The sequence below is a fragment of the Hypomesus nipponensis genome, chromosome 7 (assembly GCF_054491055.1).
Source record: "Hypomesus nipponensis isolate SF chromosome 7, ASM5449105v1, whole genome shotgun sequence".
Taxonomy (NCBI): domain Eukaryota; kingdom Metazoa; phylum Chordata; class Actinopteri; order Osmeriformes; family Osmeridae; genus Hypomesus; species Hypomesus nipponensis.
Window position 1 is genome coordinate 13,160,430 of NC_140367.1, and position 23,445 is coordinate 13,183,874.

General features: G+C 40.2%; 1 protein-coding gene across 3 annotated transcripts in view; it reads right to left on the bottom strand.

Moving 5' to 3' along the window:
• The window catches only part of arid2 (AT-rich interactive domain 2), a 52,789-nt gene that overhangs the window by 20,347 nt on the left and 8,997 nt on the right, over positions 1-23,445 (bottom strand). For 2 of the 3 annotated variants that reach the window (XM_084701342.1, XM_084701344.1), the window contains 8 exons: positions 20,737-20,955; positions 20,382-20,449; positions 18,026-18,095; positions 17,474-17,724; positions 15,545-15,641; positions 14,996-15,205; positions 10,825-10,992; positions 7,230-7,302 (listed from right to left, as the gene is read on the bottom strand). In XM_084701342.1, the coding sequence (XP_084557468.1) occupies positions 7,230-7,302; positions 10,825-10,992; positions 14,996-15,205; positions 15,545-15,641; positions 17,474-17,724; positions 18,026-18,095; positions 20,382-20,449; positions 20,737-20,955 (1,156 nt within the window). The remainder of the gene's footprint in view (positions 1-7,229; positions 7,303-10,824; positions 10,993-14,995; positions 15,206-15,544; positions 15,642-17,473; positions 17,725-18,025; positions 18,096-20,381; positions 20,450-20,736; positions 20,956-23,445) is intronic. The other variant, XM_084701343.1, reaches the window with a different exon arrangement.

Consider the following 23,445-nt stretch of genomic DNA (forward strand, 5'->3'; position numbering starts at 1 on the left):
GTGGAACTGCAACAAAATTTGGTTCCATAGGGCTTAATAGGGAGTGAGCAGGCTATCCTTAAACAGGCTCTGGTAGTAGGCCAACGCTACGTTTTGAGTGGATGGCAAGTGTGAGATGCCGAAATGGATGCCAATAAGATTATGAATGGAAAGTTTACTTTTAAAAAGTTGCCAAATGGCTCCATTGACAAGACCGAAGTGATCTGTGTGTTTTGTCGTTGTGAACTGAGTCGCAGCACATCCACTTGATGGCCAAGCACACAGTTAATGCAAATTCTCCACCCCTTCATCAAAGCCAGGCGATTGCAATGTTGTTTTCAAAAAAAAGTTTTTCCACTCCAATCCACTTTTCCATGTTGATAAGAGCATTAAAATGAGAAAAAACAATGGGCCAAAAAGAAATCGAGGGACATTTCGAATAGTGTTTCCCACACAGACTAATGTGTGGCGGTGTGCTACAGAATCAAAACCGGCCGCCACATATTGCGTTTCATTATAAAATAATGTTTTTAACGCTATCTAAAACACACAGCGTACTCGTTCAGCTGCATTTCTTTTCCCTGCTCTCCCTCCGTCTCTCTGTCACTCACGCGTCTCTCACATACACACACACACACACACACAGTTTCAAAGTCATCACACGTTAGCAACGACGCAGGGCTCTCAAGTTTTGAAGACAGGCAAGAGTGACATTCTCCCCCCCCCCTCCCCGTCAGGGGGTCAAAATGTATTGCTTTTTACCCAACATCTTTGAAAGGCAGCAATGATTAATGCATCCATGGCCAGGATATACTAATAAAATATGACATTTTAAAAGTCAGAGGCATCGGGCCTATTTACTGCACTGGGTTCAATCTTGCCACCTTTAACATACTAAGTGCCGCCACTACCAGCTAGGCCAACGAAGGGCTATACGTTGTTGCACGTGGCCTATTATTTACCTGAGGAGTGAGTTTCACTGATACACACCAGCTACATCTATGAACTACTTGTTCTGAGCAGGTGTTGTCAGTGAACAGGCTGTAAAACTGTTGGTTGAGACTCGTGAAAAACTGATGCTAATTATCTGGGAAACATTGAACATTTTTTAACAGCAGTCAAGTTGTCATTGTTTGTGTCAAACATGTTGTGAATTTGTTGTAACATCAAAACAGGAGATCATGACTGTGCTCAAAGTGATGCTCGAGCTCCAGCGGTTTGCTTTGTAGATGAACAAAACTTTCGGAAGACGTACCATAATCACGAAAAAATTACAGGATATGCTTTTTTCCATTGGTTGTTGCATTAAATCTTACCCAGATACAATGGTGCTATTTTCCGATTGGCTATTGTATAGACCTTTTTTTGGATTGACTGATAAGTGGCAGGCTCGACTAAGAACTCCATGGGAGACGCGCTTGACTGCCGGTTCCATAGTGAGAGTGGGGCGGCCTGAGGAATTTTGGTTGGGTGCTGCGGCCATGGGCGTAACTACCATTGAGGACACCAAGGTCGTGTCCTCTGTATTTTCTTATTTCAGTTTTTTTTCTTAAATTGAGGTACAACTCAAAGTAAAAGTACACGTGAAACTGACTGTAGGACAATGATCTTAGTCTCCCACAAACCGTAACGTGATTTTATACTTTAAGAGCCAAGAGTAGCTTGAGAGTTTGGACATACGTGCTGCGCGTCATCAACAAAACGCACTGCCGCTATGGTAACCACCACACACAAGTCAGACGCTGATGTTGTTACCGCTATAGACATACCGCTACCGTTCGTGAGTCAGTTAGTTACAGTCACTGGAAGAGGAGTGCATCAAACTAAACATGTAGGTTGAGAGAAGTTTAAGTGGCAGATGACTGTGAGAAGAAAATTCATTTTCATGTGGAAATATTTTTATTGCAGCCCAGCGTACTACTCAGATAAGGAAACATCGAATTAAAGTTTAGTTAACTCCGCCAGTACCGGTCGTCAATCAATTTCCACCGGTTGAATCAACATTCATTTAGCGATTGATACGTCATTGATGTGATTGATTGAAAATGAAACATTTATTCAGTGTTGATTTCTCAATGTCGGATGTTGAACCTGTTATATATTTCTTCCGGATGCCGGAGCACAACGCAGCAACACGGCAGATACAAAATAAAACATCCGGTTAATTTTCAAAATAATAATAAAACTATTTTTGTGGTAACTTGCCCTTACTTCATGAGTCACCATAATGGTCCTTCAAAAAGCCTCAGAATGCCCCATTTTTACCTCAATTTCAAAAGCTCCACACCGCCCTCAAGGTTTTTAAAGGGGCAGTTGATTGCAAAACCGATTTGATATTGTCATAGTTGAATAACGACAGTTCGGTGGGTAAAATGAACATACAGTGAATATCAAAGTCCATTGACACCTCTTTCCTATGCAAATCTCAAAAAGAAAATTTGGCTGTAAAACGCTAGCTTTTCAACAAAGCCACCGGTGTGACGTAGGACCAGGGACCGACCTTTTTGGCTCTGGTCTGCATCTTTGTCACGCCCCAAAATGTACATCCAGACCAGCCCGAGGTAGCGTCTATCTCCAATACTAGTTTAGCTGCACGCTGCTCTGTGTAGGCTACTTATAAGAAATTACAAAGAATAACGTTTTGAATTATAACAACCAAATGGACCACGGTCGTAAATGCTGTGTTCCAGGCCGTACAGGGAAGGCTAACACTCACAGTCTTCCCAAGGAGCCAAACATTCGACAGGCATGGCTGCTGTTTATGAAAAGATCCCGGCGAAGTTCGACACTCACAGTTTTGACAACCTTGGACAATTTCAAGCAGGATTTGCTAGGAAGCTGAACCTGGAAAGAGGTGCTGTTCCGACCGTATGCTCATTGCAACCGCAAGCTGTAAGGACAGTATGATGTTGCGCTAACAGTTATTAGCAATGCTAACGTGTCCTGTATATAGCATAGGTAGAATGCTAAATATGTTTCTACACACATCAAATGACTAGCTAGACTAGCTGTAGTCGGCATTAGAAGGGCAGCTTCCCAAAAAATAGCCAGACTACGAACAGCAGTCTGGCTTATTGCTAACGCCTGTCTAGATAATCTATTTCAAGAACTGGAGAAAGGCAGGTGCTAGATACATGATACGTTAGCATTGCTAGTAGTTAACTGTTACTAGTAACACCTAGACTGTAGTAGGCATGTAAACTAGTTTGGCTTGCTCACGCAAGAGCATAGGTAGAATGTGTGATAATTTATCCTAGTTTATTGGCAATGGGGCTAACGTTGTTTCATGTTCCTGACTGTGTTTCATTCAAATAAATAACCTGTGTCATGTAAATCTACAATTAAAGATGCATGTTTGTCCAGATATTTGTCAGGTTATTTTTCAGCAAGATATCTAGAGCTAGCTAACTGAAGCAGAGTTGAATCAGGATATGGTTTGGTTGCTAAGCCTAACGTTCTACCCACCAGTTGATCCAGTTTGCTTCAACAACAGAAGTGTAAACAAGTAATGTTATCATTTCAAATTATAGGTAGTCAATCTGTTGAAAACAGTGTTGTGTAGACATAATAGATTTATTTACGCGTTTTTATTTCAAGTCTCTAGCTTCGGTGTTTCAGTGAGTGCTGCTGTTGGCCGCGTTGCGTTATTGCTCCCCAGCTTCACTCGTTGAAAACCAACCAATCAGCGCACAGCTTATCTAAATATTAATGAGCATACCATAAAAGGAGAAAACCTTGTGTTTTTTCCCGGGAACATTTCAGAGGATCTATCAGGGGGAATAGAAGAGCACCTGGGCCATTTTCAACCCAACCAATGTTACATACCCTATTCGGAGACCTTATGGAACAATGTGAAATACCCCAAAAACCCAGTCAATTGCCCCTTTAAAGATGACACATCTGAATACATGATGTTGAAATGGCATATTGTTTTCATTTCTATCAGTTTAGGATTTGACTTTGTTTATATTCTTCACTAAAGGGAGAACAGGATAGTGAGGAAAAGGTTGTCAAACCAAGCTCATCTTTGGGCCAAGAAGCAAGAAGAGGAGCAGTGAAGAGAGAGATAGAGGGAGATCAGGTACTAAAAAAGGAAGAGACAATGCCAGAACTGTATACGTTTTAAAAGTCAGATGTTTAATGCATGATAATTGGGTGATGTTCTCTGATAAACAAATAAACCTATTCAAAAGTCATAATGATGATGTTTTTGCTCCTTAAGACTCTGAAAATGGCCGGGTTTAAATAATGTAATTAAAAACAATTTCGGGGGAGCATGCCCCCGAACCTGCCTTGAAGTTCTGACTCATGACCTCAGTATTTTTTGGGCCCTGCGTACTGGGCTGCGGCATATCAAATATTATAAATATTAATTTTCTACTTGAAAAATACAATGTGTGGCGGGAGGGCGTGACTTAAGACCAAAATGAGTGATTGTCACTCTCAATGCGTGACACTTGAGAGCCCTGATGACGGTATGCGATATCAGCAACTCTTCAGCATTAGAACAGTAGCTAAGTCTAGGAAAGTTGAGGTTACTTTTCGCTAGGTACCTACGAATGTCTTAATCTGCTAGACAAGTGGCTTCCCCATCGTTATTTTGGTGAGTAGTCTCACGTGCCTTACTTACCAGGCGTCATGGAGCCGACCAGCTAAATAGTTATTTAGCACTGGCGTTGCTACCTGCATACATGCAGAAATTGTTTACAATGTTTTCAGGCCACAACCAGTTCTGCTCAAGCATAAATACAGGGTCAGGGAGAGAAAGAGATAGTAGGAGGGGAGGACAGCATCCAATATAGCTAATATATATATATTTAATAAATAAATAAAAACCCTAACAAACCGCAAATTGCTTTCGAATCTGTGGGAAACACTGTAGAATAGATAAAAATGTGCGATTAATTGCGAGTTATCTATGACATTAATGAGATTAATCACGATTAAATATTGTAATCGTTTGGCAGCACTAGTTCTTTGATTAACATTAATGAGACGGATATGAGTGGGTTTGTTAGACGGCAGTCTCTAAGACCTGACGCACATGTCGCAGATCTGACACAAATTCAGTTGTTTTGTTCCAGTTCATGAATATATAGATGAGCTGCGCGCTGATTGGTTGGTTTACAACAACTGAAGCTGTGGAGCAAAGACGCAACAACAGCACTCACTGAAACAACGAAGGTGGAGACTTGAAATAAAAATGAACAAAAACATCTATTGTGTCTACACAACACTGTTTTCAACAGATTGACTAGATATCATTTGAAATGATTACGCTAGTTGTTTCCACTTCTGTTATCAAAAAAAAAACAGAATCACCTTAGGTGGGTAATGTTGGCACGTTTAGCAAACAAACTACCGTGATTCAACTCAGCTTCAGTTAGCTCTCTGAAAAATAGATCTGGACAAACATGCATCTTGAATTGTAGATTTACATGACAACACAGGTTATTTATTTGAATGAAACACAGTCAGGAACATGAAATAACGTTAACCCCATTGGCAATAAACTAGGCTAAATCATCACACATTCTACTTATGCTCTTGCATTGGCACGCTAAACTAGTTTACATGCCTACAGTCTTAACAAAAAGCAGATGAGCTAGAGTCTAGCTAACATTGCTGATGTTTGTCTAGCGTAGAAGATCCCTGTGCAGTTTGACAGCACCTCTTTTCAGCAACAGCGGCTTGGCAAATCCTTCTTTAAATTGTCCAAGATTTTCATTAAAAACCGTCTTTGGTGAAATGGTTCGAGCAAATGAATAAATGAGTGTCGAACTTCACAGGGATCTTCTCATAGAAAAACATCAGCCATGCCCGTCGAGTGTCTGGTTCCTTGGGAAGAAAGTGTCATCATTCCCAATAGCCTGGAAAACTGCATTTACGATTTTCAATATAGTTTAAAAACGGAAAAAAAAAACAAAAAAAAACATAGCTTTTTCATTGGTAAAACCTTGTCTAGTGAAGGTGATGTCTTTTTGTCTCAGCTTTTCAGCCCCACCCTTACGTTTCTTAGCCTGGTTTTCCATCGTTATTCTTCTCCCGGTGCTCCCGATGGCCAGTCCGCTACTACGGGGCTGTGCCGCGGTGGTGGATTTTCAAGTCATATCATTTTAAATTCTCGTGCTGTCAGGGTGTGCTGCAGTACCCTAAGCATCCCTAGTTCCCGCGGCCATGAATATGTATGTATTTATTTAAACAAGTTTGAAGCTCATGATTCGTACCCGATGTTTCTGGTTGGACTTGAACCTCTGTTGACGTGTCTGGCGTTCTTTTAGTACCTTCAGCTGTGAAAAATCTGTTACGCACTTACGCAGGCATCAGACAGCTTTTTCGAACTAGTGTCCGTGGAGAAGCAAACTTCTGATAGGGTGGGCCAACTGCTTGCCTTTACGTGATTCGTCAAGATCTGAGGTAAGTCACGTAATGATAGGGTCATTGCCAATCTCTCTGATGCTGACGCTTTTTCTGTCAGTGGTAGAGTATCGGGCCGGCTACATGCCAAAAGTAGCGGTACGCAAGCAAAAGTGCCGGTACGCTTAAGAGTAAAATGTAGAAGTGCCAGTAATGAAAACATATTTGGCGACCCAATTTTCATTCCCCGCCAACCACCCCTGGGTCGCGACCCAGACTTTGAAAAACACTGCCTTAACGAGTTAATAGCATTCACAAAAAAAGTGTTTCTACTTTTATACCTTGTTTTTTTTATAAAACGTTCTATAAGCCGCTTTGAAATATAAACCGCACCACCACAAGATGTAAAATCGGGTTACAAACCACAGTTTTATTTCCGAAAGATACGGTAATAAAATGTAACTCGATAACTCAAGCCTGCTCCTCGGTCGGTTGTTGAAACGAGCCACAGCAAGAATAGGATAAGAACATTATTTCTACCAATTTAGACTCCTCGGTCAATTTCTTGGGGCATACATATAGCAAGCCTCAAACGGCATACAACAGGAAAAATGTTCTTATGAATTTATCCACCTCAGTCAGTTGGTGTCTTGCGTGAACGTGATACAGAACATACAAGACAATTTTACAATATTGCATAGCACAAAGGAAAAAATACGAATGCTAATGTAAACATAGCGAACGCACAGCAGAGCTGTACATGCAACACTGTATGGCAGAACAGGCCTAAAATGAGGACAACAAGAACAACCATTGTGACTTATGTAAAATGTTTGAATGCGCCATCCCTAATATTTGATTAATGGAATGTAAATTTTTGTCTTACAACTCACCATTGTATTGTAAACTTCTCTCCATCAAGTTCCATAATACCAGGTGGAGTGGACTGAACAGGAACTCTTGCTGCTGTAGAGAGAGAAGTTTTGAGAAGTTAATTGATCAACACATGGATTAAACCAAAGTTTCTAACAATTCAGACAAATGCTGGAATGTTCAAATGAAATGCTCAAAAGCGATGTGGCTAGTAAGTATAGACCAGTGTTTCCCACATAGACTAATTTGTGTCAGTGTACCACAGAATCAACACCGGCCGCCACATATTGCGTTTTGTTAAATATCTATTTTTTTTTAATGCTATTTAAAACACGCAGCGTATTCGTTCAGCTGAATTTCCTTTCCCTGCTCTCTTTCTGTCTCTCTGTCACTCACACGTCTCTCACACACACACAGTCACAACGTCAGCAACAACATAGATCCGCTGTCCTAGTAAGACAGAGTGATATCAGCGAGCCTTCAGCATTAGTACCGTAGCTTAAAGTATAGGAAAGTTAAGGTACCTATAGACATGTCTTGATCTGCTAGACAAATGGGTTCCCCTTTGTTATTTTGGTGAGCAGTCTCACAAGCCCTACTTACGTAGCATCATGGAGCCGACCAGCTAGTTAATTAGCACTAGCGTTGCTACCTGCATATATGCAGAAATTGTTTACAATATTTGAAGGCTTCAACCAGTGCTGCTCAAGCAGAAAGACAGGTCAGGGAAAGAAAGAGATTCGTTAGGCATTGAAGAAAGAGTAGGAGAGGAGGACAGCATCCAACATGCTGCTGTGAGAGAGCCAGCTGAAGCAACAGGTGAGGTGGACAAAGATGTAGTAACAGGCAGGTAAGAAAGCAGGACAGTTAATTTTGTATAGGGTGTTGTAACAAACGATTAACATAGGAATTATTTTTACCCCCCTCCCCGGTCAGACACGGGTCGACCGACTCCCACAAATTGCTTTCAAATCTGTGGGAAACACTACAGACTGTTTAGACTGATACTGTAGTCGCTTTGCATAAAAGTGTCTGCTAAATGAATAAAATGGAAATGTAATATATTGAGTATGCAAAATATCTGCATAAATATATTTATTCATTTAGCAGACGCTTTTATCCAAAGCGACTTCCAAGAGAGAGCTATACAAAGTGCATAGGTCACTGATAATAACAAGATAGCCCCAAAAACATTGCGGGTAGCCAAAACATAAAGCACATATTGTGAACAACCAAAATAAGTGTCAAAGGGAAGAACCATAAGAGCACGTAGTTAAACAAGTTACAATTAAACAACATGAATCGCTATAAGTGCAAGTTTACCAGTAGAAAAGCAAGCAACAGTAAAAAAAATATTAAAAAAATATAAATCACAGCGAGTACAACAATTTAAATCAGTTACCACTAACCAACATGAGCAACAAGTCTCTAAGCAAGTCATTGCGATCCTTGAGGAAACTAACATTGGGAATTTGTCAATGTTCACGCTACTATCCAATACAACACTGGCATATTTAATTTGCAAATCAAATATTCAAACGCTAACAAACACTTATGAATCAAATGCTTTAACTCTTCCGAGTCGACGATCACGCCGGCGTGATCAGAGCGCTGATCGGCTTTCGGACCACGCAGCATGTAAACAAAGACACTCAGAGGGCTGCCGTCGATTTCATGCAATAGTGCAGACCTGAAGCTACATTTGAGTGTTTGAGTTGTGTAAATACGCCAAGTAAAACTTAAACAGCAGGTCTCAAATGTGATCAGGTTGTCCCAACTCAGAAGTCTGTACTTATGGAGGACTGAACAGTGATGGTGTGATTGAGTTTTTTTGTCAAGTATTTTGAGAGCCTGATTGTAGAGAGATATGACTGGTTTAAGGGTAGTGGAGTTGGCAGTAGACCAGGTGGGTAAGCAGTAGTTAATGTGAGATAAAATCTGCGAGAAAATGTAAATTTTAGCAGCTTCGGTCGACATGTGATTTTAAAGATGCCTGAAGTTGGCCACGGTGAATTTTAAATTTCTTCATTGTGTCGCCGTTTTGTCCGCCATATTCTTTTTTTTCTTATTTTACCCATAATGCAAAGCGCAACAGGCTATATAAGTCAGTCTTACGTTAGTCACTCATAGTGAAGCTTTATGCAACAGGTAAATTGAAGTGTCTATGGCAAGTCGGACTTAGTTACATTTAAGTTTAAGAGTAGGTCTTTTTTTGTGCAACTGGCCCCAGGGCTTGTTGTGTCATGTTATGTCATAACTAGCTGGGTTGTTTTGGAGAGGATGGGAGAGATCACAGCCCTTACCAACACAGTGAAGATATGTTGCAATTGGAACAGTGCAGGAGGTACTCCAATAGCCTCATATTCAACGTGCCTTAAATTTGACAGCCAGCCTTACCAATGCACTTGACATACCTGAAGAGATTCAGGGATAACTTACTTTTTGAATAGCGGCACAGATGGAAATATTGCACAATTGTTTGTCAGAAAATAGTCTTTGGGGACATTCTCTAAACTTTCAACCTCTTAGCCTTCCCATCACACACAGAAATGTTCTTATGTATTCTATTACTCAACATTAATAATCGTTATTACAATATCAAGAGCAATAATCAACATTGATTTAATTTGTCAACCTTCTATGCGATCATGTTTTTAATAGCACTATAACATCTGATTTAATGTGATGTGAAGTGTGATGTATGAAAACATGTAATTTGCCACAGTTGTAAGGTGCTGAAAAAGGTTATAAAAATGCACTTTGAAAATGCTTGAATTTGACTTTGGAAAAGGTGTAAGAACCTTGCTTTTGTTAGAGCCAACAATTATAAAAAGTAATACCTTTTTATCCTAGTATGGATAAAGTATTTGACCAAGGGTCCTTTTGGAGTCTCCAAAGGGCACTTTTAGAAGAAGTTCAAAATCCGGTTTAACCTGGCCCCCCCACCACTATGCAGCCTCGTCAAGTTTAGAACAGCAGCAACCAGTGCTACTCGAGGGGCAGCAAGAGGAGACTGTGAAATTCCTTTAAAGGTGACAAATTGCTGTCAAAACACAGCCGTTTCAAACGTCTTTAGATGTTTGAACCATCTATGCTTCCAATTGGTTGGCGTCTTATCTTTCCATATTCCACAGATATGTCCCTTAGTACATGCATACACACACACACACACACACACACACACACACAGAGTATAAATATGTATGAAATGAATTGATTGTAAAACTCTTACATTTTTTTATGTGCTCTTAAATTCTCATTTAGGAGCAGATATACTCCTTGGGGAAAAAAAGTTGGCGTAGAGCCCTGCTCAGGGCCCCCGGCTCCAGCTAAACTCTTACCAGGGTCACCCAGCTCCGCACAAACTCATACCAATGCGCCATCATATATATAATTAGACCTTGCAAGAAAGTGCTTTAAATAACTTAATCTGGAGTATTAATAATATATCTAAATCTAAAGCAATACGACATATGATTTAAACATTTGCAATGTGGTGTTGTAGTATTGCATCATTGTCATCACATTTGGCAAACATTTCCAATAGCATAGTGCAAACCTGTGACTTAAGTCAAACTGTATTATTTGTCTGAAGATAAAGGCCATGCAACTTACCAGGCATGGGAGCCCCCTGCATTGGTGCAGGCACCTGCTCCACCAGCTGTGGCCGCACCTCTGCCGTCTGGCTGCTGCCAGCACTCTGGTGCTCCATTATCCTCACTGCCGTCAGAGCATCCGGTCCAAATGTATGCAGGTCTACTGATACTAATCGCACCAGAAGGTCTGCCAAGGAAGAGAAGGGGATATACAAATGTATTCAAAACACAATCCTTGAGATTAAGTTAAAAGTAGGAAGCCAGCCATAATCTTTAATATCTTTTTATACGATACGATACAATACGATGAACTTTATTGTTCCACTCAGGGAAATTTGTCTTGGTCTCTGTGGTGCGTCATAAATGCCTTGACAGTCACAGTAACAACAAACAATACATCCTCAGCCAAACATTATCAACAGTTACATAACTGTATTGAACATGTCCCATAACATAACACATACATACACCTCATAATAATACATGCTAAAAGATCACTGTAATAAAGGCACTATAAAAATTATTACATAGATTTCAGCCTCAAGGAGCATTGAGAGGTTTTATGGAAGTTGGAACAAATGAGTTCTTAAAACGGTTGCGTTTGCAGCAAGGGACTCTATATCGCCTCCTTGAGGGTTATACCAGCATTCCATTGGCAGCAGACTCCTGGGAACCAATGGGGGAAAGATTTATGCTACAATGAATATGCAGAACCCTTGACCTGAACATAGGAAGTAAAAGACCTTTCGGGCACTCTTGAATGTAGGAGTTTTAAGTTGGGACGTAGTGTAAAATAAAATAATACAATGATTTACAAATCTCAAAAACCCATTATATTATTCATAATATAACATATAAAACATGTCAAATGTTTAAACAAGTGCTGTCAAACGATTAAAATATTTAATCGCAATTAATCGCATTAATGTCATAGTTAACTCGCGATTAATCACAATTAATCGCACATTTTTATCTATTCTAAATGTCCCTGATTTCTTTTTGTCCCAATCTTTTTTCAAATTTTAATGCTCTTATCAACATAGAAAAGTGGTTCGGATTGCTTTGTGCAAATATTTTTTTTTGTTGAAAACAACATTGCAATCGCCTGGCTTTGACGAGGGGGCAGAGAATTCGCATCAGCTGTGTGCTTGGCCATCAAGTGGTATTTCAGACTGGACGTGCTTCGATGATAGCTCAGTTTACAACGACAAAACACACAGATCACTGGTCTTGTCAATAGAACCATTTGGCAACTTTCCATTCAGAATCTTATTGGCATCCATTTCGGCATCTCGCGCTCGTCATCCACTCAAAACGTAACGTTAGCCTACTACCAGAGAATGTCTAATATCCGTAAACGGGCTCTGCTACTACTCTTTAGCCAGCTCGCAAGCCAAACGAGTGTTTGGCGTGCCTGTTGTTTTGTTTCCGGTCTAGCTAGATCCGGTGCGGTGTTGTAGTTTTTCTAACGTCGGTAGTTGTGGCAACAGCATGTGAAAAAAACTACAAAGTTTGCTAGGCCAAAAATAGCGTTAATCGCGCGATAAAATAATTGACGCCGTTAATTTGGGTTTGCGTTAACGCCGTTAATAACGCGTTAAACTGACAGCACTAGTTTAAACTGATGAAATGTACCATTTTAAGGAAAAAATAAGGTAATTTTGAATTTGATGGCAGCAACACGTCTCAAAAGTTGGGACGGGGGCAATAAAAGTCTGGAAAAGGTGTGTTACTAAACATAAACGGCTGGAGGAACATTTTGCATTTACATATTGTGGAACAATTTCAGAATAATTTTGGAACAATTTCAGCTTCCTGCTGCACCAAAGAAATTAAATGGACTGTGGTTCCTTATTATTCTCTATTGACATTCATTTTTGAAAATTAATTAATGTTATATCTTTATTGAGGGAAATCCTTACTTAGATTTATTGCCCAGTCCTATCCAGGGTTTCCCGCAGCACTTTGCCGTTAAGGCGTCCGCCTTAACAACACACGCCTGCCGCCTTGACTACATTGTAAAAAATAAGTTTTATTTTATCTTTTTAATTAGCGATATTCACTGTGTTTCCACCAGTTTTCTCCACCAGGAGTCCACAATTAAAAACCCACAAGCAAAACTTCGTCAACTTAAATATTTATAAACAACTACATTATTTTTGTCTAATCAATTTAGATTCCATAGACGCGCGAATATAGACAAGGGGTAAAGTGTGAGCGAGTGAACTGGTTGAAATGTGTCTCACGGTCAATGTGTGAGGCTTGAGAACCCTGCAATGAGTTTATTATTTTAGATGTGTTTTAAGAAGACTAGCCTACAACAGGGTTGCAAAACAGGCAACACAGAAGACTAGCAGAGGCTGACTTACAAAAATATATTTTATTATTTAGTAAAAACAAGTATCTCCAGCCCCACTCAGCCTGATTAACAACTGGCGCGTCAAAACCCTCCCTTTCCAGTTACACCCCAGGACAGGGCCAACCAAAATGTTGCTGCGCAACCCACCCACGAGACGAGATTTCACAGGTGTTCCATGTTCGCGCATAGTGAGCTTGAGTGTTGCTTCACTCAGTGTATCTGCGCCTCGTTCATTACTGGTTACAACGTTAGCAGAACTACTTGGTCGTTTCCTTCTCAGCGTGAGAATTGGTTGAAATACATGAGTTGGTAGCCCTGCTACAATAAAAAAATAATAGTATATAGAGAGATACATATAATTCCACCCGCCAAACTGGCTAGCAAGACTGACTGCTTTACCCGCCACAGCCGAATTCGACCCACATTTGGCGGGTGACAATGTCATGTCCTGAGTATAGTTTTTATACACACACACACACACACACACACACACACACACACACACACACACACACACACACACACACACACACACACACACACACACACACACACACACACACACACACACACACACACACACACACACACACACACACACACACACACATATATATACACACACTAAAGCATAAAGTTTGTAGCCACAATGACAAAGTAATTCCAGGAATACAACAGACACAGCTTGACCAGAGTAATGGAGGGGTGGAGACGGACAACACCAAACATTCTGTCCAAACAAAAAATTAAAATGACCCGCTCTGAACTCCCTACTGATTGAACGTCACTGTTATTCCAAGGTTCATACTGGAGTACTTATCCACACATGATCCATCAAAGCCAGTGACTTATTCAGCATATTCATCCAAACTCAAGGCTAAATAGTGAAAGATAGACCAGTTTCTCACCACACATCTCTTCTGTACACAGCAGTTGTATTTGAATGTTTGTATAGGCTTACAAGGCTATGGTTGGTTTACCTGATTTCTCATACCTCTAGTACAGGGGTGGCTAACCAGTCCGGCATAAAGAGCCACAAAAAAGACGCACCATAGCAAAGAGCCACACATGCACGCCCGTACTACAACAGCAGCTTACAGATCTAACGACAGTTATAATACAAAGTATCAGTTTTTATACGACCGCACAGTGCCTGCAATCACAAAAATGTGTTTTACTTTCAATATTTTTTTATTCCTGTTCTCGACTTGATGTGCTCTAAAATGAAAGTGAGTCGGGTGCTGAGAAAATGAGCAAAAAAGGAGCAAGAATTTCACAAATCGATTCGAGGATCGCTGAATAAATTTGTCAGCACGTCTATCAGAAATGGCGTGGATCCGCGCGCACGCAGGATAATAGCTGTCGGAATTATGGACAGTCTACGTGATTTTCAGAATCAACTTTTCGCTGGGTTGCACCAATGAATCAAGGCATTGCGGTCCGGATCCGGACCGGAGTCCGTTTATTGAGTACCCACCGCAGACAGTAAAAGATACGCAGTAAGAAGAAACACTAGTGGTTCACGCTTGCGCGCATAGGCTACTGCTGATTTGCTTATTTCCTATTTACTTGTTTGGTGTAGGCAATCTAGAATTACTGTTGGTGCAATTATAATCAGAAATCCCCCCCCCCCCTAAAAAAAACTTTTTGGATCTGCACGATTCACGCAAGTCACCCAAACTGACGCGAAAAAAGCAGGAGGCGCCGAAAAGCACACCTTTTGCATCCTGTAAATTGAGGATAACAGGGAAATATCTCCAAGATAGTTCAGGCCAAAAACAAAGTTAACACACCATGCTGATCCATACCAGCCTACCGTGTGGTATCTTACCTACGCTCCTATCCACAGAAGCAATCTTGCTGCAGGGGATTTCTCCCAGCTCCGCCAGTAGGTAGAGTACCTCAAGGGAAGCCATGAGAAGCATGAGGTCTGGCAGGGAAAGCAGGCCAATCACCTCCTTGTAAGAGTCATGGTCCACGTACTCGCAGATCAGCATGCCATTATCCTCAACCTTGCTCAGGTTGCCCAAGATTTCCATGGCTAAGAGTGAGAACCAAGATCAAAAGGTCATGAGGGTACATAACCCAGACTGGAGGCTTGTACATGATTTATTTTGTAATATAACAAAACCAATCGGTGTCAGTTTACTAGAAGTATTCACATTCACAGCAAAACAGACAAGACTAAGATAAACACTTAAGACACTTTTTTTGTGGTATGTATCAACCCATTTGGCATGTTCTATGATTATCTGGTAACTGGCATGTTTAACCAAGCATGTTTGGCCCAACTGAACTGAACATGTAAATTAGAGTAACGCAACTTACATTATCATTTAAGTAGAAATAACGATGAAAGACATGCAAACATGGTACTCACCCCTCATTTTGAGGAACCTGTCCCTGGACATCAAGCATTTGGTGATGGTGTGAAACATTAAGTGGGTAGTCCGAAAATCAACTGGATCTAATTGGAGCTGTAAGGGAAAAAAACACAATAATGCATACAGTTAATTAGGATATAAAATAGAGCCCGACCGATAAAGGATTTTTACAGCCCATACTGATATTTGGTCATTAAAAAATCTGATGTATCGGCCGATATAAAACTTTTTTTATTTATTTATCCAGAAACGTGTTACAAAACAAACTGATTTCCCCAACATTAGTTATTTGTAGTTTACCTTTTTCATCATTTTTTGTCATTTTAGTCATTTTTTGCAGACGTTCTTATCCAGAGCGACACAGTAAGTACAGGGACATTCCCCGAGGCAAGTAGGGTGAAGTGCCTTGCCCAAGGACATGTCATTTGACACGGCCTGAATCAAACCAAAGCAACCTTCTGACTAATAGCCCGATTCCCTGACTGCTCAGCCATCTGACTCCTTTTATTATTTCCTCACTAAAATAAAATGATAATGCAGTTTAAAAATAACGGGTGGAAGAAAGTGACGGGTGGAAGAACATAACGGTCGGGTAGAAAGTGAAATTGTAGAAAGAAAAATTTAGTTGACACCAACATTTAAATTTAGTAGCAAAAGCCATTGTTATGTTAACAAAATTATTTTAGATATAGTATAAGTTTAGCTAGCTTGCAAATACTGAGGATAGCCTTGTCTACCAAAGTAGAGTTGGCCAATTTCGTTAGCGATACTAGCTAACGTTAGTTTGCTAGTTGTATATAACATTTCACTGGGTCTTGCAGCTGTTTGATTTACTGAAATGATTATGAAATCTTATGTTCTTCTAGCCATTTGCCTACTTTAGCAAGTCACAGTATTTCCTAGCCCTGATAGTGTAACTGAGACGACACAGTAAATAATTCCTCTTTCAAGTAATAAGCCCCCGTTCAAGTGTTGAGCATTAAATTAGTTGCACGGTCTGGAGAGATCTTTAGACATAGCCACTTTAATGTTTTGCTAATGCAAAATTTGGTAAAATAAAATCAGTAAAACAGACGTAATGATTGGCACATAAGGGGAAATTACAAGGCATTTTATTTTGTTGGAGTTTTAACTTGTCCAGTGGGGCGAGTACATTTCTCTTCCACTTGCCCTACAAAAAAATCCACTTGTCCCAGACAAGCCTTAATGTCGAGCCCTGTTACTGGTTTAAAACTGACACAACACTCCATAAGAATATAGTCTTTTGGCAATTCTGACCATCTCAAAGTAGTAAAGGCCTACCTCATGATAAAAAAAAACATGACAGTATATTGCCATGTTTATTTCTGCTACATTCCTGAAATAAGTATTCCAATGAAGACCAAAACACATTAATGGCTCTTGAACTCGCTGTGAAATATTTTACTGTTGATTGTTCTTCTACAGGTACAGTCTTGCACTTTTTGGGGTTCATGTTGTTTTAATTTGTAACTTGCATGCTCTTATGGGTCTTCCCTTTGGCACTTGTTTAGTTTTTCACAATGTATGCTTCATGTTTTGGCTGCTTGCAATGTTTGGGACTAACTTGTTGTTATGATCAGTGACCTATGCTCTCTTGTAAAGCTCTCTCTTGGAAGTCGCTTTGGATAAAAGCATCTGCTAAATGCATAAATGTAAATGTAATGGCTGACCAACAGCATCAAGATTCTACTGTTCAGTAGTGGCTAGAGTTGCCCAAAATAATCATATGGGTACACATTTCACACTGAAGTGCAAAACTGTCCTTTAAAATAATTTACAAAACAGAGGTTATAAAACAAGACAAATTTTATGTCCCGTGTCAGCCGGCAAGGCATTTTCACAAAACCAACAAGGATGAGACCCCCATATCATTTTGACTAATGTCTAATGGAGTTTACACTCACCTCTCCTGCCATGTTACCCAGAGTGTCCAAACCCAACTGTCGAAGGGAGATGAAGTTGCAGTGGGCACATAGCAGGAGGAAGCGCAGGCAGGTGCGGTTAATTGCCAACAATTTGACATTTGCCTCCTCAAATGAGAGGTTCCGTAGGATGACTGCCACCTGCAAGACGCGCTGCCCCTCCATGTCACTGATGCCAAGGTCACGAAGAGGGTGGAAGAGAGCATTGCAACGTTCGTCCCATAACATGCCATCTGTGTCAAGATAACAGCATGAGAAGAACAGCAGGGTCGTTCCATTTATATTAATTTATATATTTTTTATACAAATGTCACATCAAGTTTCTGAAACACTAGTAGTTTAAACTTTTGACAGATCTTTGATGGAAGCTCTCCTCCAAAAGTATTAACTGGTTTCATCAGTGCATTTTTTTTGTCTGTTAATCTTCAGGTCCAAGTTGTCCATTTACCGGTTATACAATCACCAACATGTATCCTGTTGAAGAATCAATTAAAGCATGTTTTTTGGACAATTATGCTTTCAGTACTAACTTACCCTGTCCAGGACTGCCCTTGTCCCAAATGAGGTCCCTGACTTCAGCATCTTCCACAACATCCTTCCAAAACTGTGGAAATATAGTTGGATTAGGGTGGAATTGTATACAAAAAAATGTACCATCAAAATCCAAGGTCTGACTAATTAATACATTTAAAAAAAGGCAAAAAAAATTGCCTACTCTCTGAGTCTGAGTAAAATGTAGCTGTATATTTGGCAGGGTTTCCCGCAGCACTTTGCTGTTGAGGCAGCCGCCTTAGCAAAACACGCCTGCCACCTTAACTACATTGTAAAAAATATAATTAATTTGCGATATTTGCCTTTTTCTCCGCCAGTTTTTTCCCTTTCATTCCAACGGCAGTCTCCCTTCTCTAGAGAACTTCGTTTTTTGAAGTTCTCTAGAGAACCCCCCCCGATATATAATGACGCCACTGTTGATTACGGGAAGGTTTTACTAGTGGTGGGCATAGATTATTATTATTTTTATCTAGATTAATCTCAAAGTAATCTTGCCATTAATCTAGATTAATCTAGATTAAAATGGCTCATTTGAATTCCGCCGAAGGCATTCTGAATATGTGTGCTACCCAATGACTAAAAGTAAGTCTTTGAGAACGGGTTTTTCAAGCCAGGTGGCACATTAGACCAGGGGCTCATCTTCTGTTTCCAAAATGCATCACAAACTGTTTGAGAAAGCTGTTCTACTATGATAATTGGTGTTGAAAATAAATCATGTTCAATAAGATGTACTTGTATTTATGAACTGTTTATTAGATTAGTTAGCTTGGCTGAAAGAGCTGTGCTGACGGGCTTGCCTCGGTTGCACTCAAACATAGTAGTTTGACAACGACCCTTCCCCTGCGCTACATCAGTGCTTGGCCCGGCATTTTCCGCATTAGTTAAGTGATGCTTTGCGTTTAGGTGGTATTTGAAAGTCCTACAGTAAACTAATTCCGCATAGCACAGGGTGCAAACAACCTTAGTCTTGTCGAGGTTTCCATTGGGAAGCTTCTTAAAAATACATTTTCCCTGAAGTAAACCAGGTGGCTTCATAGCTGCATCCATGTTAGCATGTTATGTTTGATGTAATAATTTCATATACAAGGAATACACACAGGTTTGAAGACTCGTTCTCGCCCCCTACAGTGCAATTCGGCTAGGTATATATCCGCAAAAAAATATCAAGGTGAAAGTCATCATAGCTTGCGTAGTATAGACCCAGCTCCCAACCCAACTTTGAGAATAGATTAACGGCGATTTTTTTTTATCGCCCGATAAGAGTCTCATGTTAACGCAGCACGTTAACGCCAATAACGTCCCACCACTGATTTTTAGGTAGGTTGACTGTTCAATGCAGTAGGCTGAGAGAAAGTGAAAATGAAACTTGTGAGCAGAGAAAGTGTTGTTTGACAGTACTTTAAGTCAAAATGTTAGTTTCCTCAAGGATCACAATGACTCTTGCTTGGAGACTTGTTGCTCTTGTTGGTTAGTGGTAACTGATTTAAACTGCTGTATTTGCTGCGAAATATTCCATTTTAGTTAATCTTATTTTTACTGTTGCTTGCTTTTTCTACAGGTACACTTGCACATAGAGATTCATGTTTTTTAATTGTAACTTGCTTAACTACATGCTCTTATGGTTCTTCCCTTTGGCACTTATTTTTTGGTTGTTCACAATGTGTGCTTCTTGTTTTGGCTACCCTCAATGCTTTTGTTATTATTATCAGTGACCTATGCACTTTGTAAAGCGCTCTCTTGGAAGTCGCTTTGGATAAAAGCGTCTGCTAAATGAATAAATGTAAATGCAAATGAAAAAGAAGGCGATTCAAGTCGAGCTACATGTTCAATTTGCAATGCCGATTTGTCTTGTGGTGGCAAGGACCCTAAACAATACATATCCGCTGTTAAAACATTTGCGTATGAAACATCCAAAATAAATTCAAGAAATCTAAAAGGCTAATATTCTTTATATTGATTGGATCTTGAGATAGGGTAAACACAGGCACATGTATTTGTCAAAATAGTTTTCCCCACTTGTCTTCCTGGCATAACGTTGCCTTTTCTTTTTTTGGATTCGGTGCATCCTTAGAAACAAGCCACATGCTTGAACTATTACAGGGTGTCTACAGTTATAAACAAATTATTATGCTAGGTTGCTAGGTAACGGAAGCTAACTAAATCTAGCTAGCTTTCGTTTTGAAAAAATAACTCACTCTGGTGGCAGCGTCGGTAATATTTAGAACCTCTAAAGGTTAAGGCCTTATTTTTTGTAAAAGTGATTATAGACTTAAGACTTTTTAAGGACCCGCGGCCACCCTGTATTAGGACCCCACAGGAGGGCCATTGTCAACTTTACCTTCACAAAGTCACGTGTAGTTTTCTCCTTCCAGTCCATTCCAAATACAGCTGAGAAAGTACCTAATGCTGAAAAGACATACAGAAACCGTTAACGCAAGCATTTCTCCCTGCCATACATACTAAGATGCAGTGACACACACTTTTAATTATCCATACTTAGATCACATTAGAAACTTTTTACAAGAATGGGATTTGACAAGAATGATGAAGCTATATTTTTCAGTTATATATTTTGATAAATACATCTTTAAACCTGTTAACGATTAGAACCTAACATTTAAGTTCATTGTTAACAGGTAAAAGTTTTTAAGTAAACTGAATAATGCAATTAAAGGGTCATAGTAAATACTTACAATCATCAAAAACCCCTGCATGTGCCAGCAACAATGTGATGAGTTTGGGATCTTTCTCCAGTTGCATGGCATGCTTGCTCTCATTGGAGAGTAGAGTGCAAACATTGACCGCAAAGTCCACTTCATTGGGCAGTCCAGACAGGAGAGAGAGCACCAGTTTGTTGTAGTCACATGTTGGTGCAAACTCTGTGGACAGTCCATAGCTTTGGCGGAGATAGTCTGTTGACAAGAGACAAAACATCAAATGTTTGTCAGAATGTAAAACATTAAACAATGATTAGCGTTTACATTACTGGAATGGGGTAATATAGGGCTATAATATCATTTTACCATATTTTCCAGACTATAAGTCACTAGCCTGACGTTGTCATACTCATAATTCTAGTCAGAATATGAGTCTGAGAACTCTCCGTTGGGCTTTGACTACGGGGCGTGTTTCAAACGAGCCTGGAAAACAAATGCCTTTTCGCTCAATTGGATAGACCTACAACCAATCAGAGCAACGTAATATGTTGTTTGTTCAAAACAAATTCAACTTAAGCGCTCTTTTGTGACGTGGGTGATTATGTTACTGTTGATCATCTGTCCATCATCGTATAAAGCCCGCCCTGGCAATTTCATTGGTACGCCCAGATTCTGTTTTTCTGTAGTTGTTTCCCAATACGAGACCCTCCAGACCCAACTTCCCGACCACCTTTTTTGTGGGCGGGGAGAAGTTGGGCTGGCAGCCAGGCTAATAAGTCACACTTTTCTTCATAGTTTAGCTGGTCCTGCAACTTAGTCAGGTGCAACTTATATATCAAAACATGTATTATTGAACATGTTTTAAAATGTTAATTCATACTGACAGACATGAACCAACGAGTTCAACGGATTCAGTGATGTGGAATGAGATCGGGAGCTTGGTGAACTATCTTACCGGTTGCTTACTAACTTGCTTGTTGGACTCATTAGCTTATGATAATTTGGCCTATTCAGACTCCCATGTTTTATATGCTATTGTGTAGCTGAATAACTGTTAATGTGTTACGTTAACATACCGGACACCTATTCAGCTTGTTGTTCTGTGTGCTATTGTGAGTATTAGTTGAATAATTTGCCTTTCCAGATTAAATGTATGGTCTTGGATTTTGTGAAATACATTTCAAAATAAATGCGACATAATCTAGTGCACTGGTTCTCAACCAGGGGTACGTGAAGGCAGTCCAGGGGGTACGTGAGATTTTTAAGGTTAGCATCCATTCAAAAATCCTTTAAAAATAGTTATTATACAGCTCTTCAGAATGTTCCAAAAATGTTCTGTTTTGTATGGGCCATATGTAGGTTAAATGTCTGCGTTCGCAGGTCTGCATTAGGGGCAGGGCAGCTGTGGTGGCATATAAGGGGGCGTATTTTTTTTCAATCAAAAATGCTCTGCGCTGGTTAGGGGGTACTTGGTTGAAGAAATATTTCACAAGGGGTACATCACTGAAAAAGGTTGAGAACCACTGGTCTAGTGTGACATGTTTTATTCATATTCATGACGCATTTTTTGACTGATGCAATTTATACTCCGGAGCGACGTATAGTCCGGAAAATACGGTCCTTGCATGCACCTTTAATAGCCAATGCATAACTGTAATCACCCACATCCCACATTTTCTGTGTATAACTTAAGATGAACATAACTGGGTACAATTTAATTGGGGGGTCAGATGGCTGAGCGGTTAGGAAACCAGAGGGTTGCCGGTTCGATTCCCGACCGTGAAAATTACGTTGTGTCCTTGGGCAAGGCACTTCACCCTACTTGCGGGGGAATGTCCCTGTGTAAGTTGCTCTGGATAAGAGTGTCTGCTAAATGAGTAAATGTAATGTATCCATGTGATGCTCTCTTGCTTTCCTGAGTATATGAGTCAATTTGCACAGTTGTCAGGTATTGGTAGTCTATTTGAAATCCTACAATTTCCTGTTGGTACGTTCTTACACATATGTGTTCCCTAATTATTTGGGAACACAGTCAATATGAAAGTTAATCTGCCGTAACTTTTGGCATTATCAAATTCCCACTCCTTGGTGGAAATTGAATAATGACAAATTGGAAAATGCTAAATAAAAACTGGATGGGAGGACCAATTAGTCTATAAAACTACCTGTGTCTAAGCTGTTGTCTGCCCATTAAGAGATGGGCAGACAACAATGGTTTTCTTCTTATCTTATCTATTTTTTTAAATGCTCGTGCGCCCCGCCCCCCACGTGACATGAAAAAGTGCCGCCCCGGTCGGCTGCCCGGTCTGCCCGTGCCTAAAACTGCCCCTGTAGCAAATCCTGCTTTACATTGTCCCAGGTTTTCAAAATTGTCCTCGGTGAAATGGTTCGAGCAGATGTGTAATTGAGGGTCTAACTTCACAGGGATCTTCTCATAGACAAACATCACAGCCCGTCGAATGTTTGGTTACTTAGGAAGACTCTGAAAATGGTCAGCACTCCCTGTATAGCCGGGAACGCTGCATTTACCACCATAGTCCATTTTTAATATGCTAGAAAAACGTTCTTCTTTGTAATTCTGTGGAAGTACACAGAGCAGCACGCAGCAAATTTTGGGGCGTGACCAAGGTACACAACAGAGCCAAAAAAGGTGGAGCCACCGAACTGACGTCAGTTTTACAGCTACATTTTTTAATTGTGAGATTTGCAAAGGAAAGAGGTGTCAATGGACTTTGAAGTTCACTG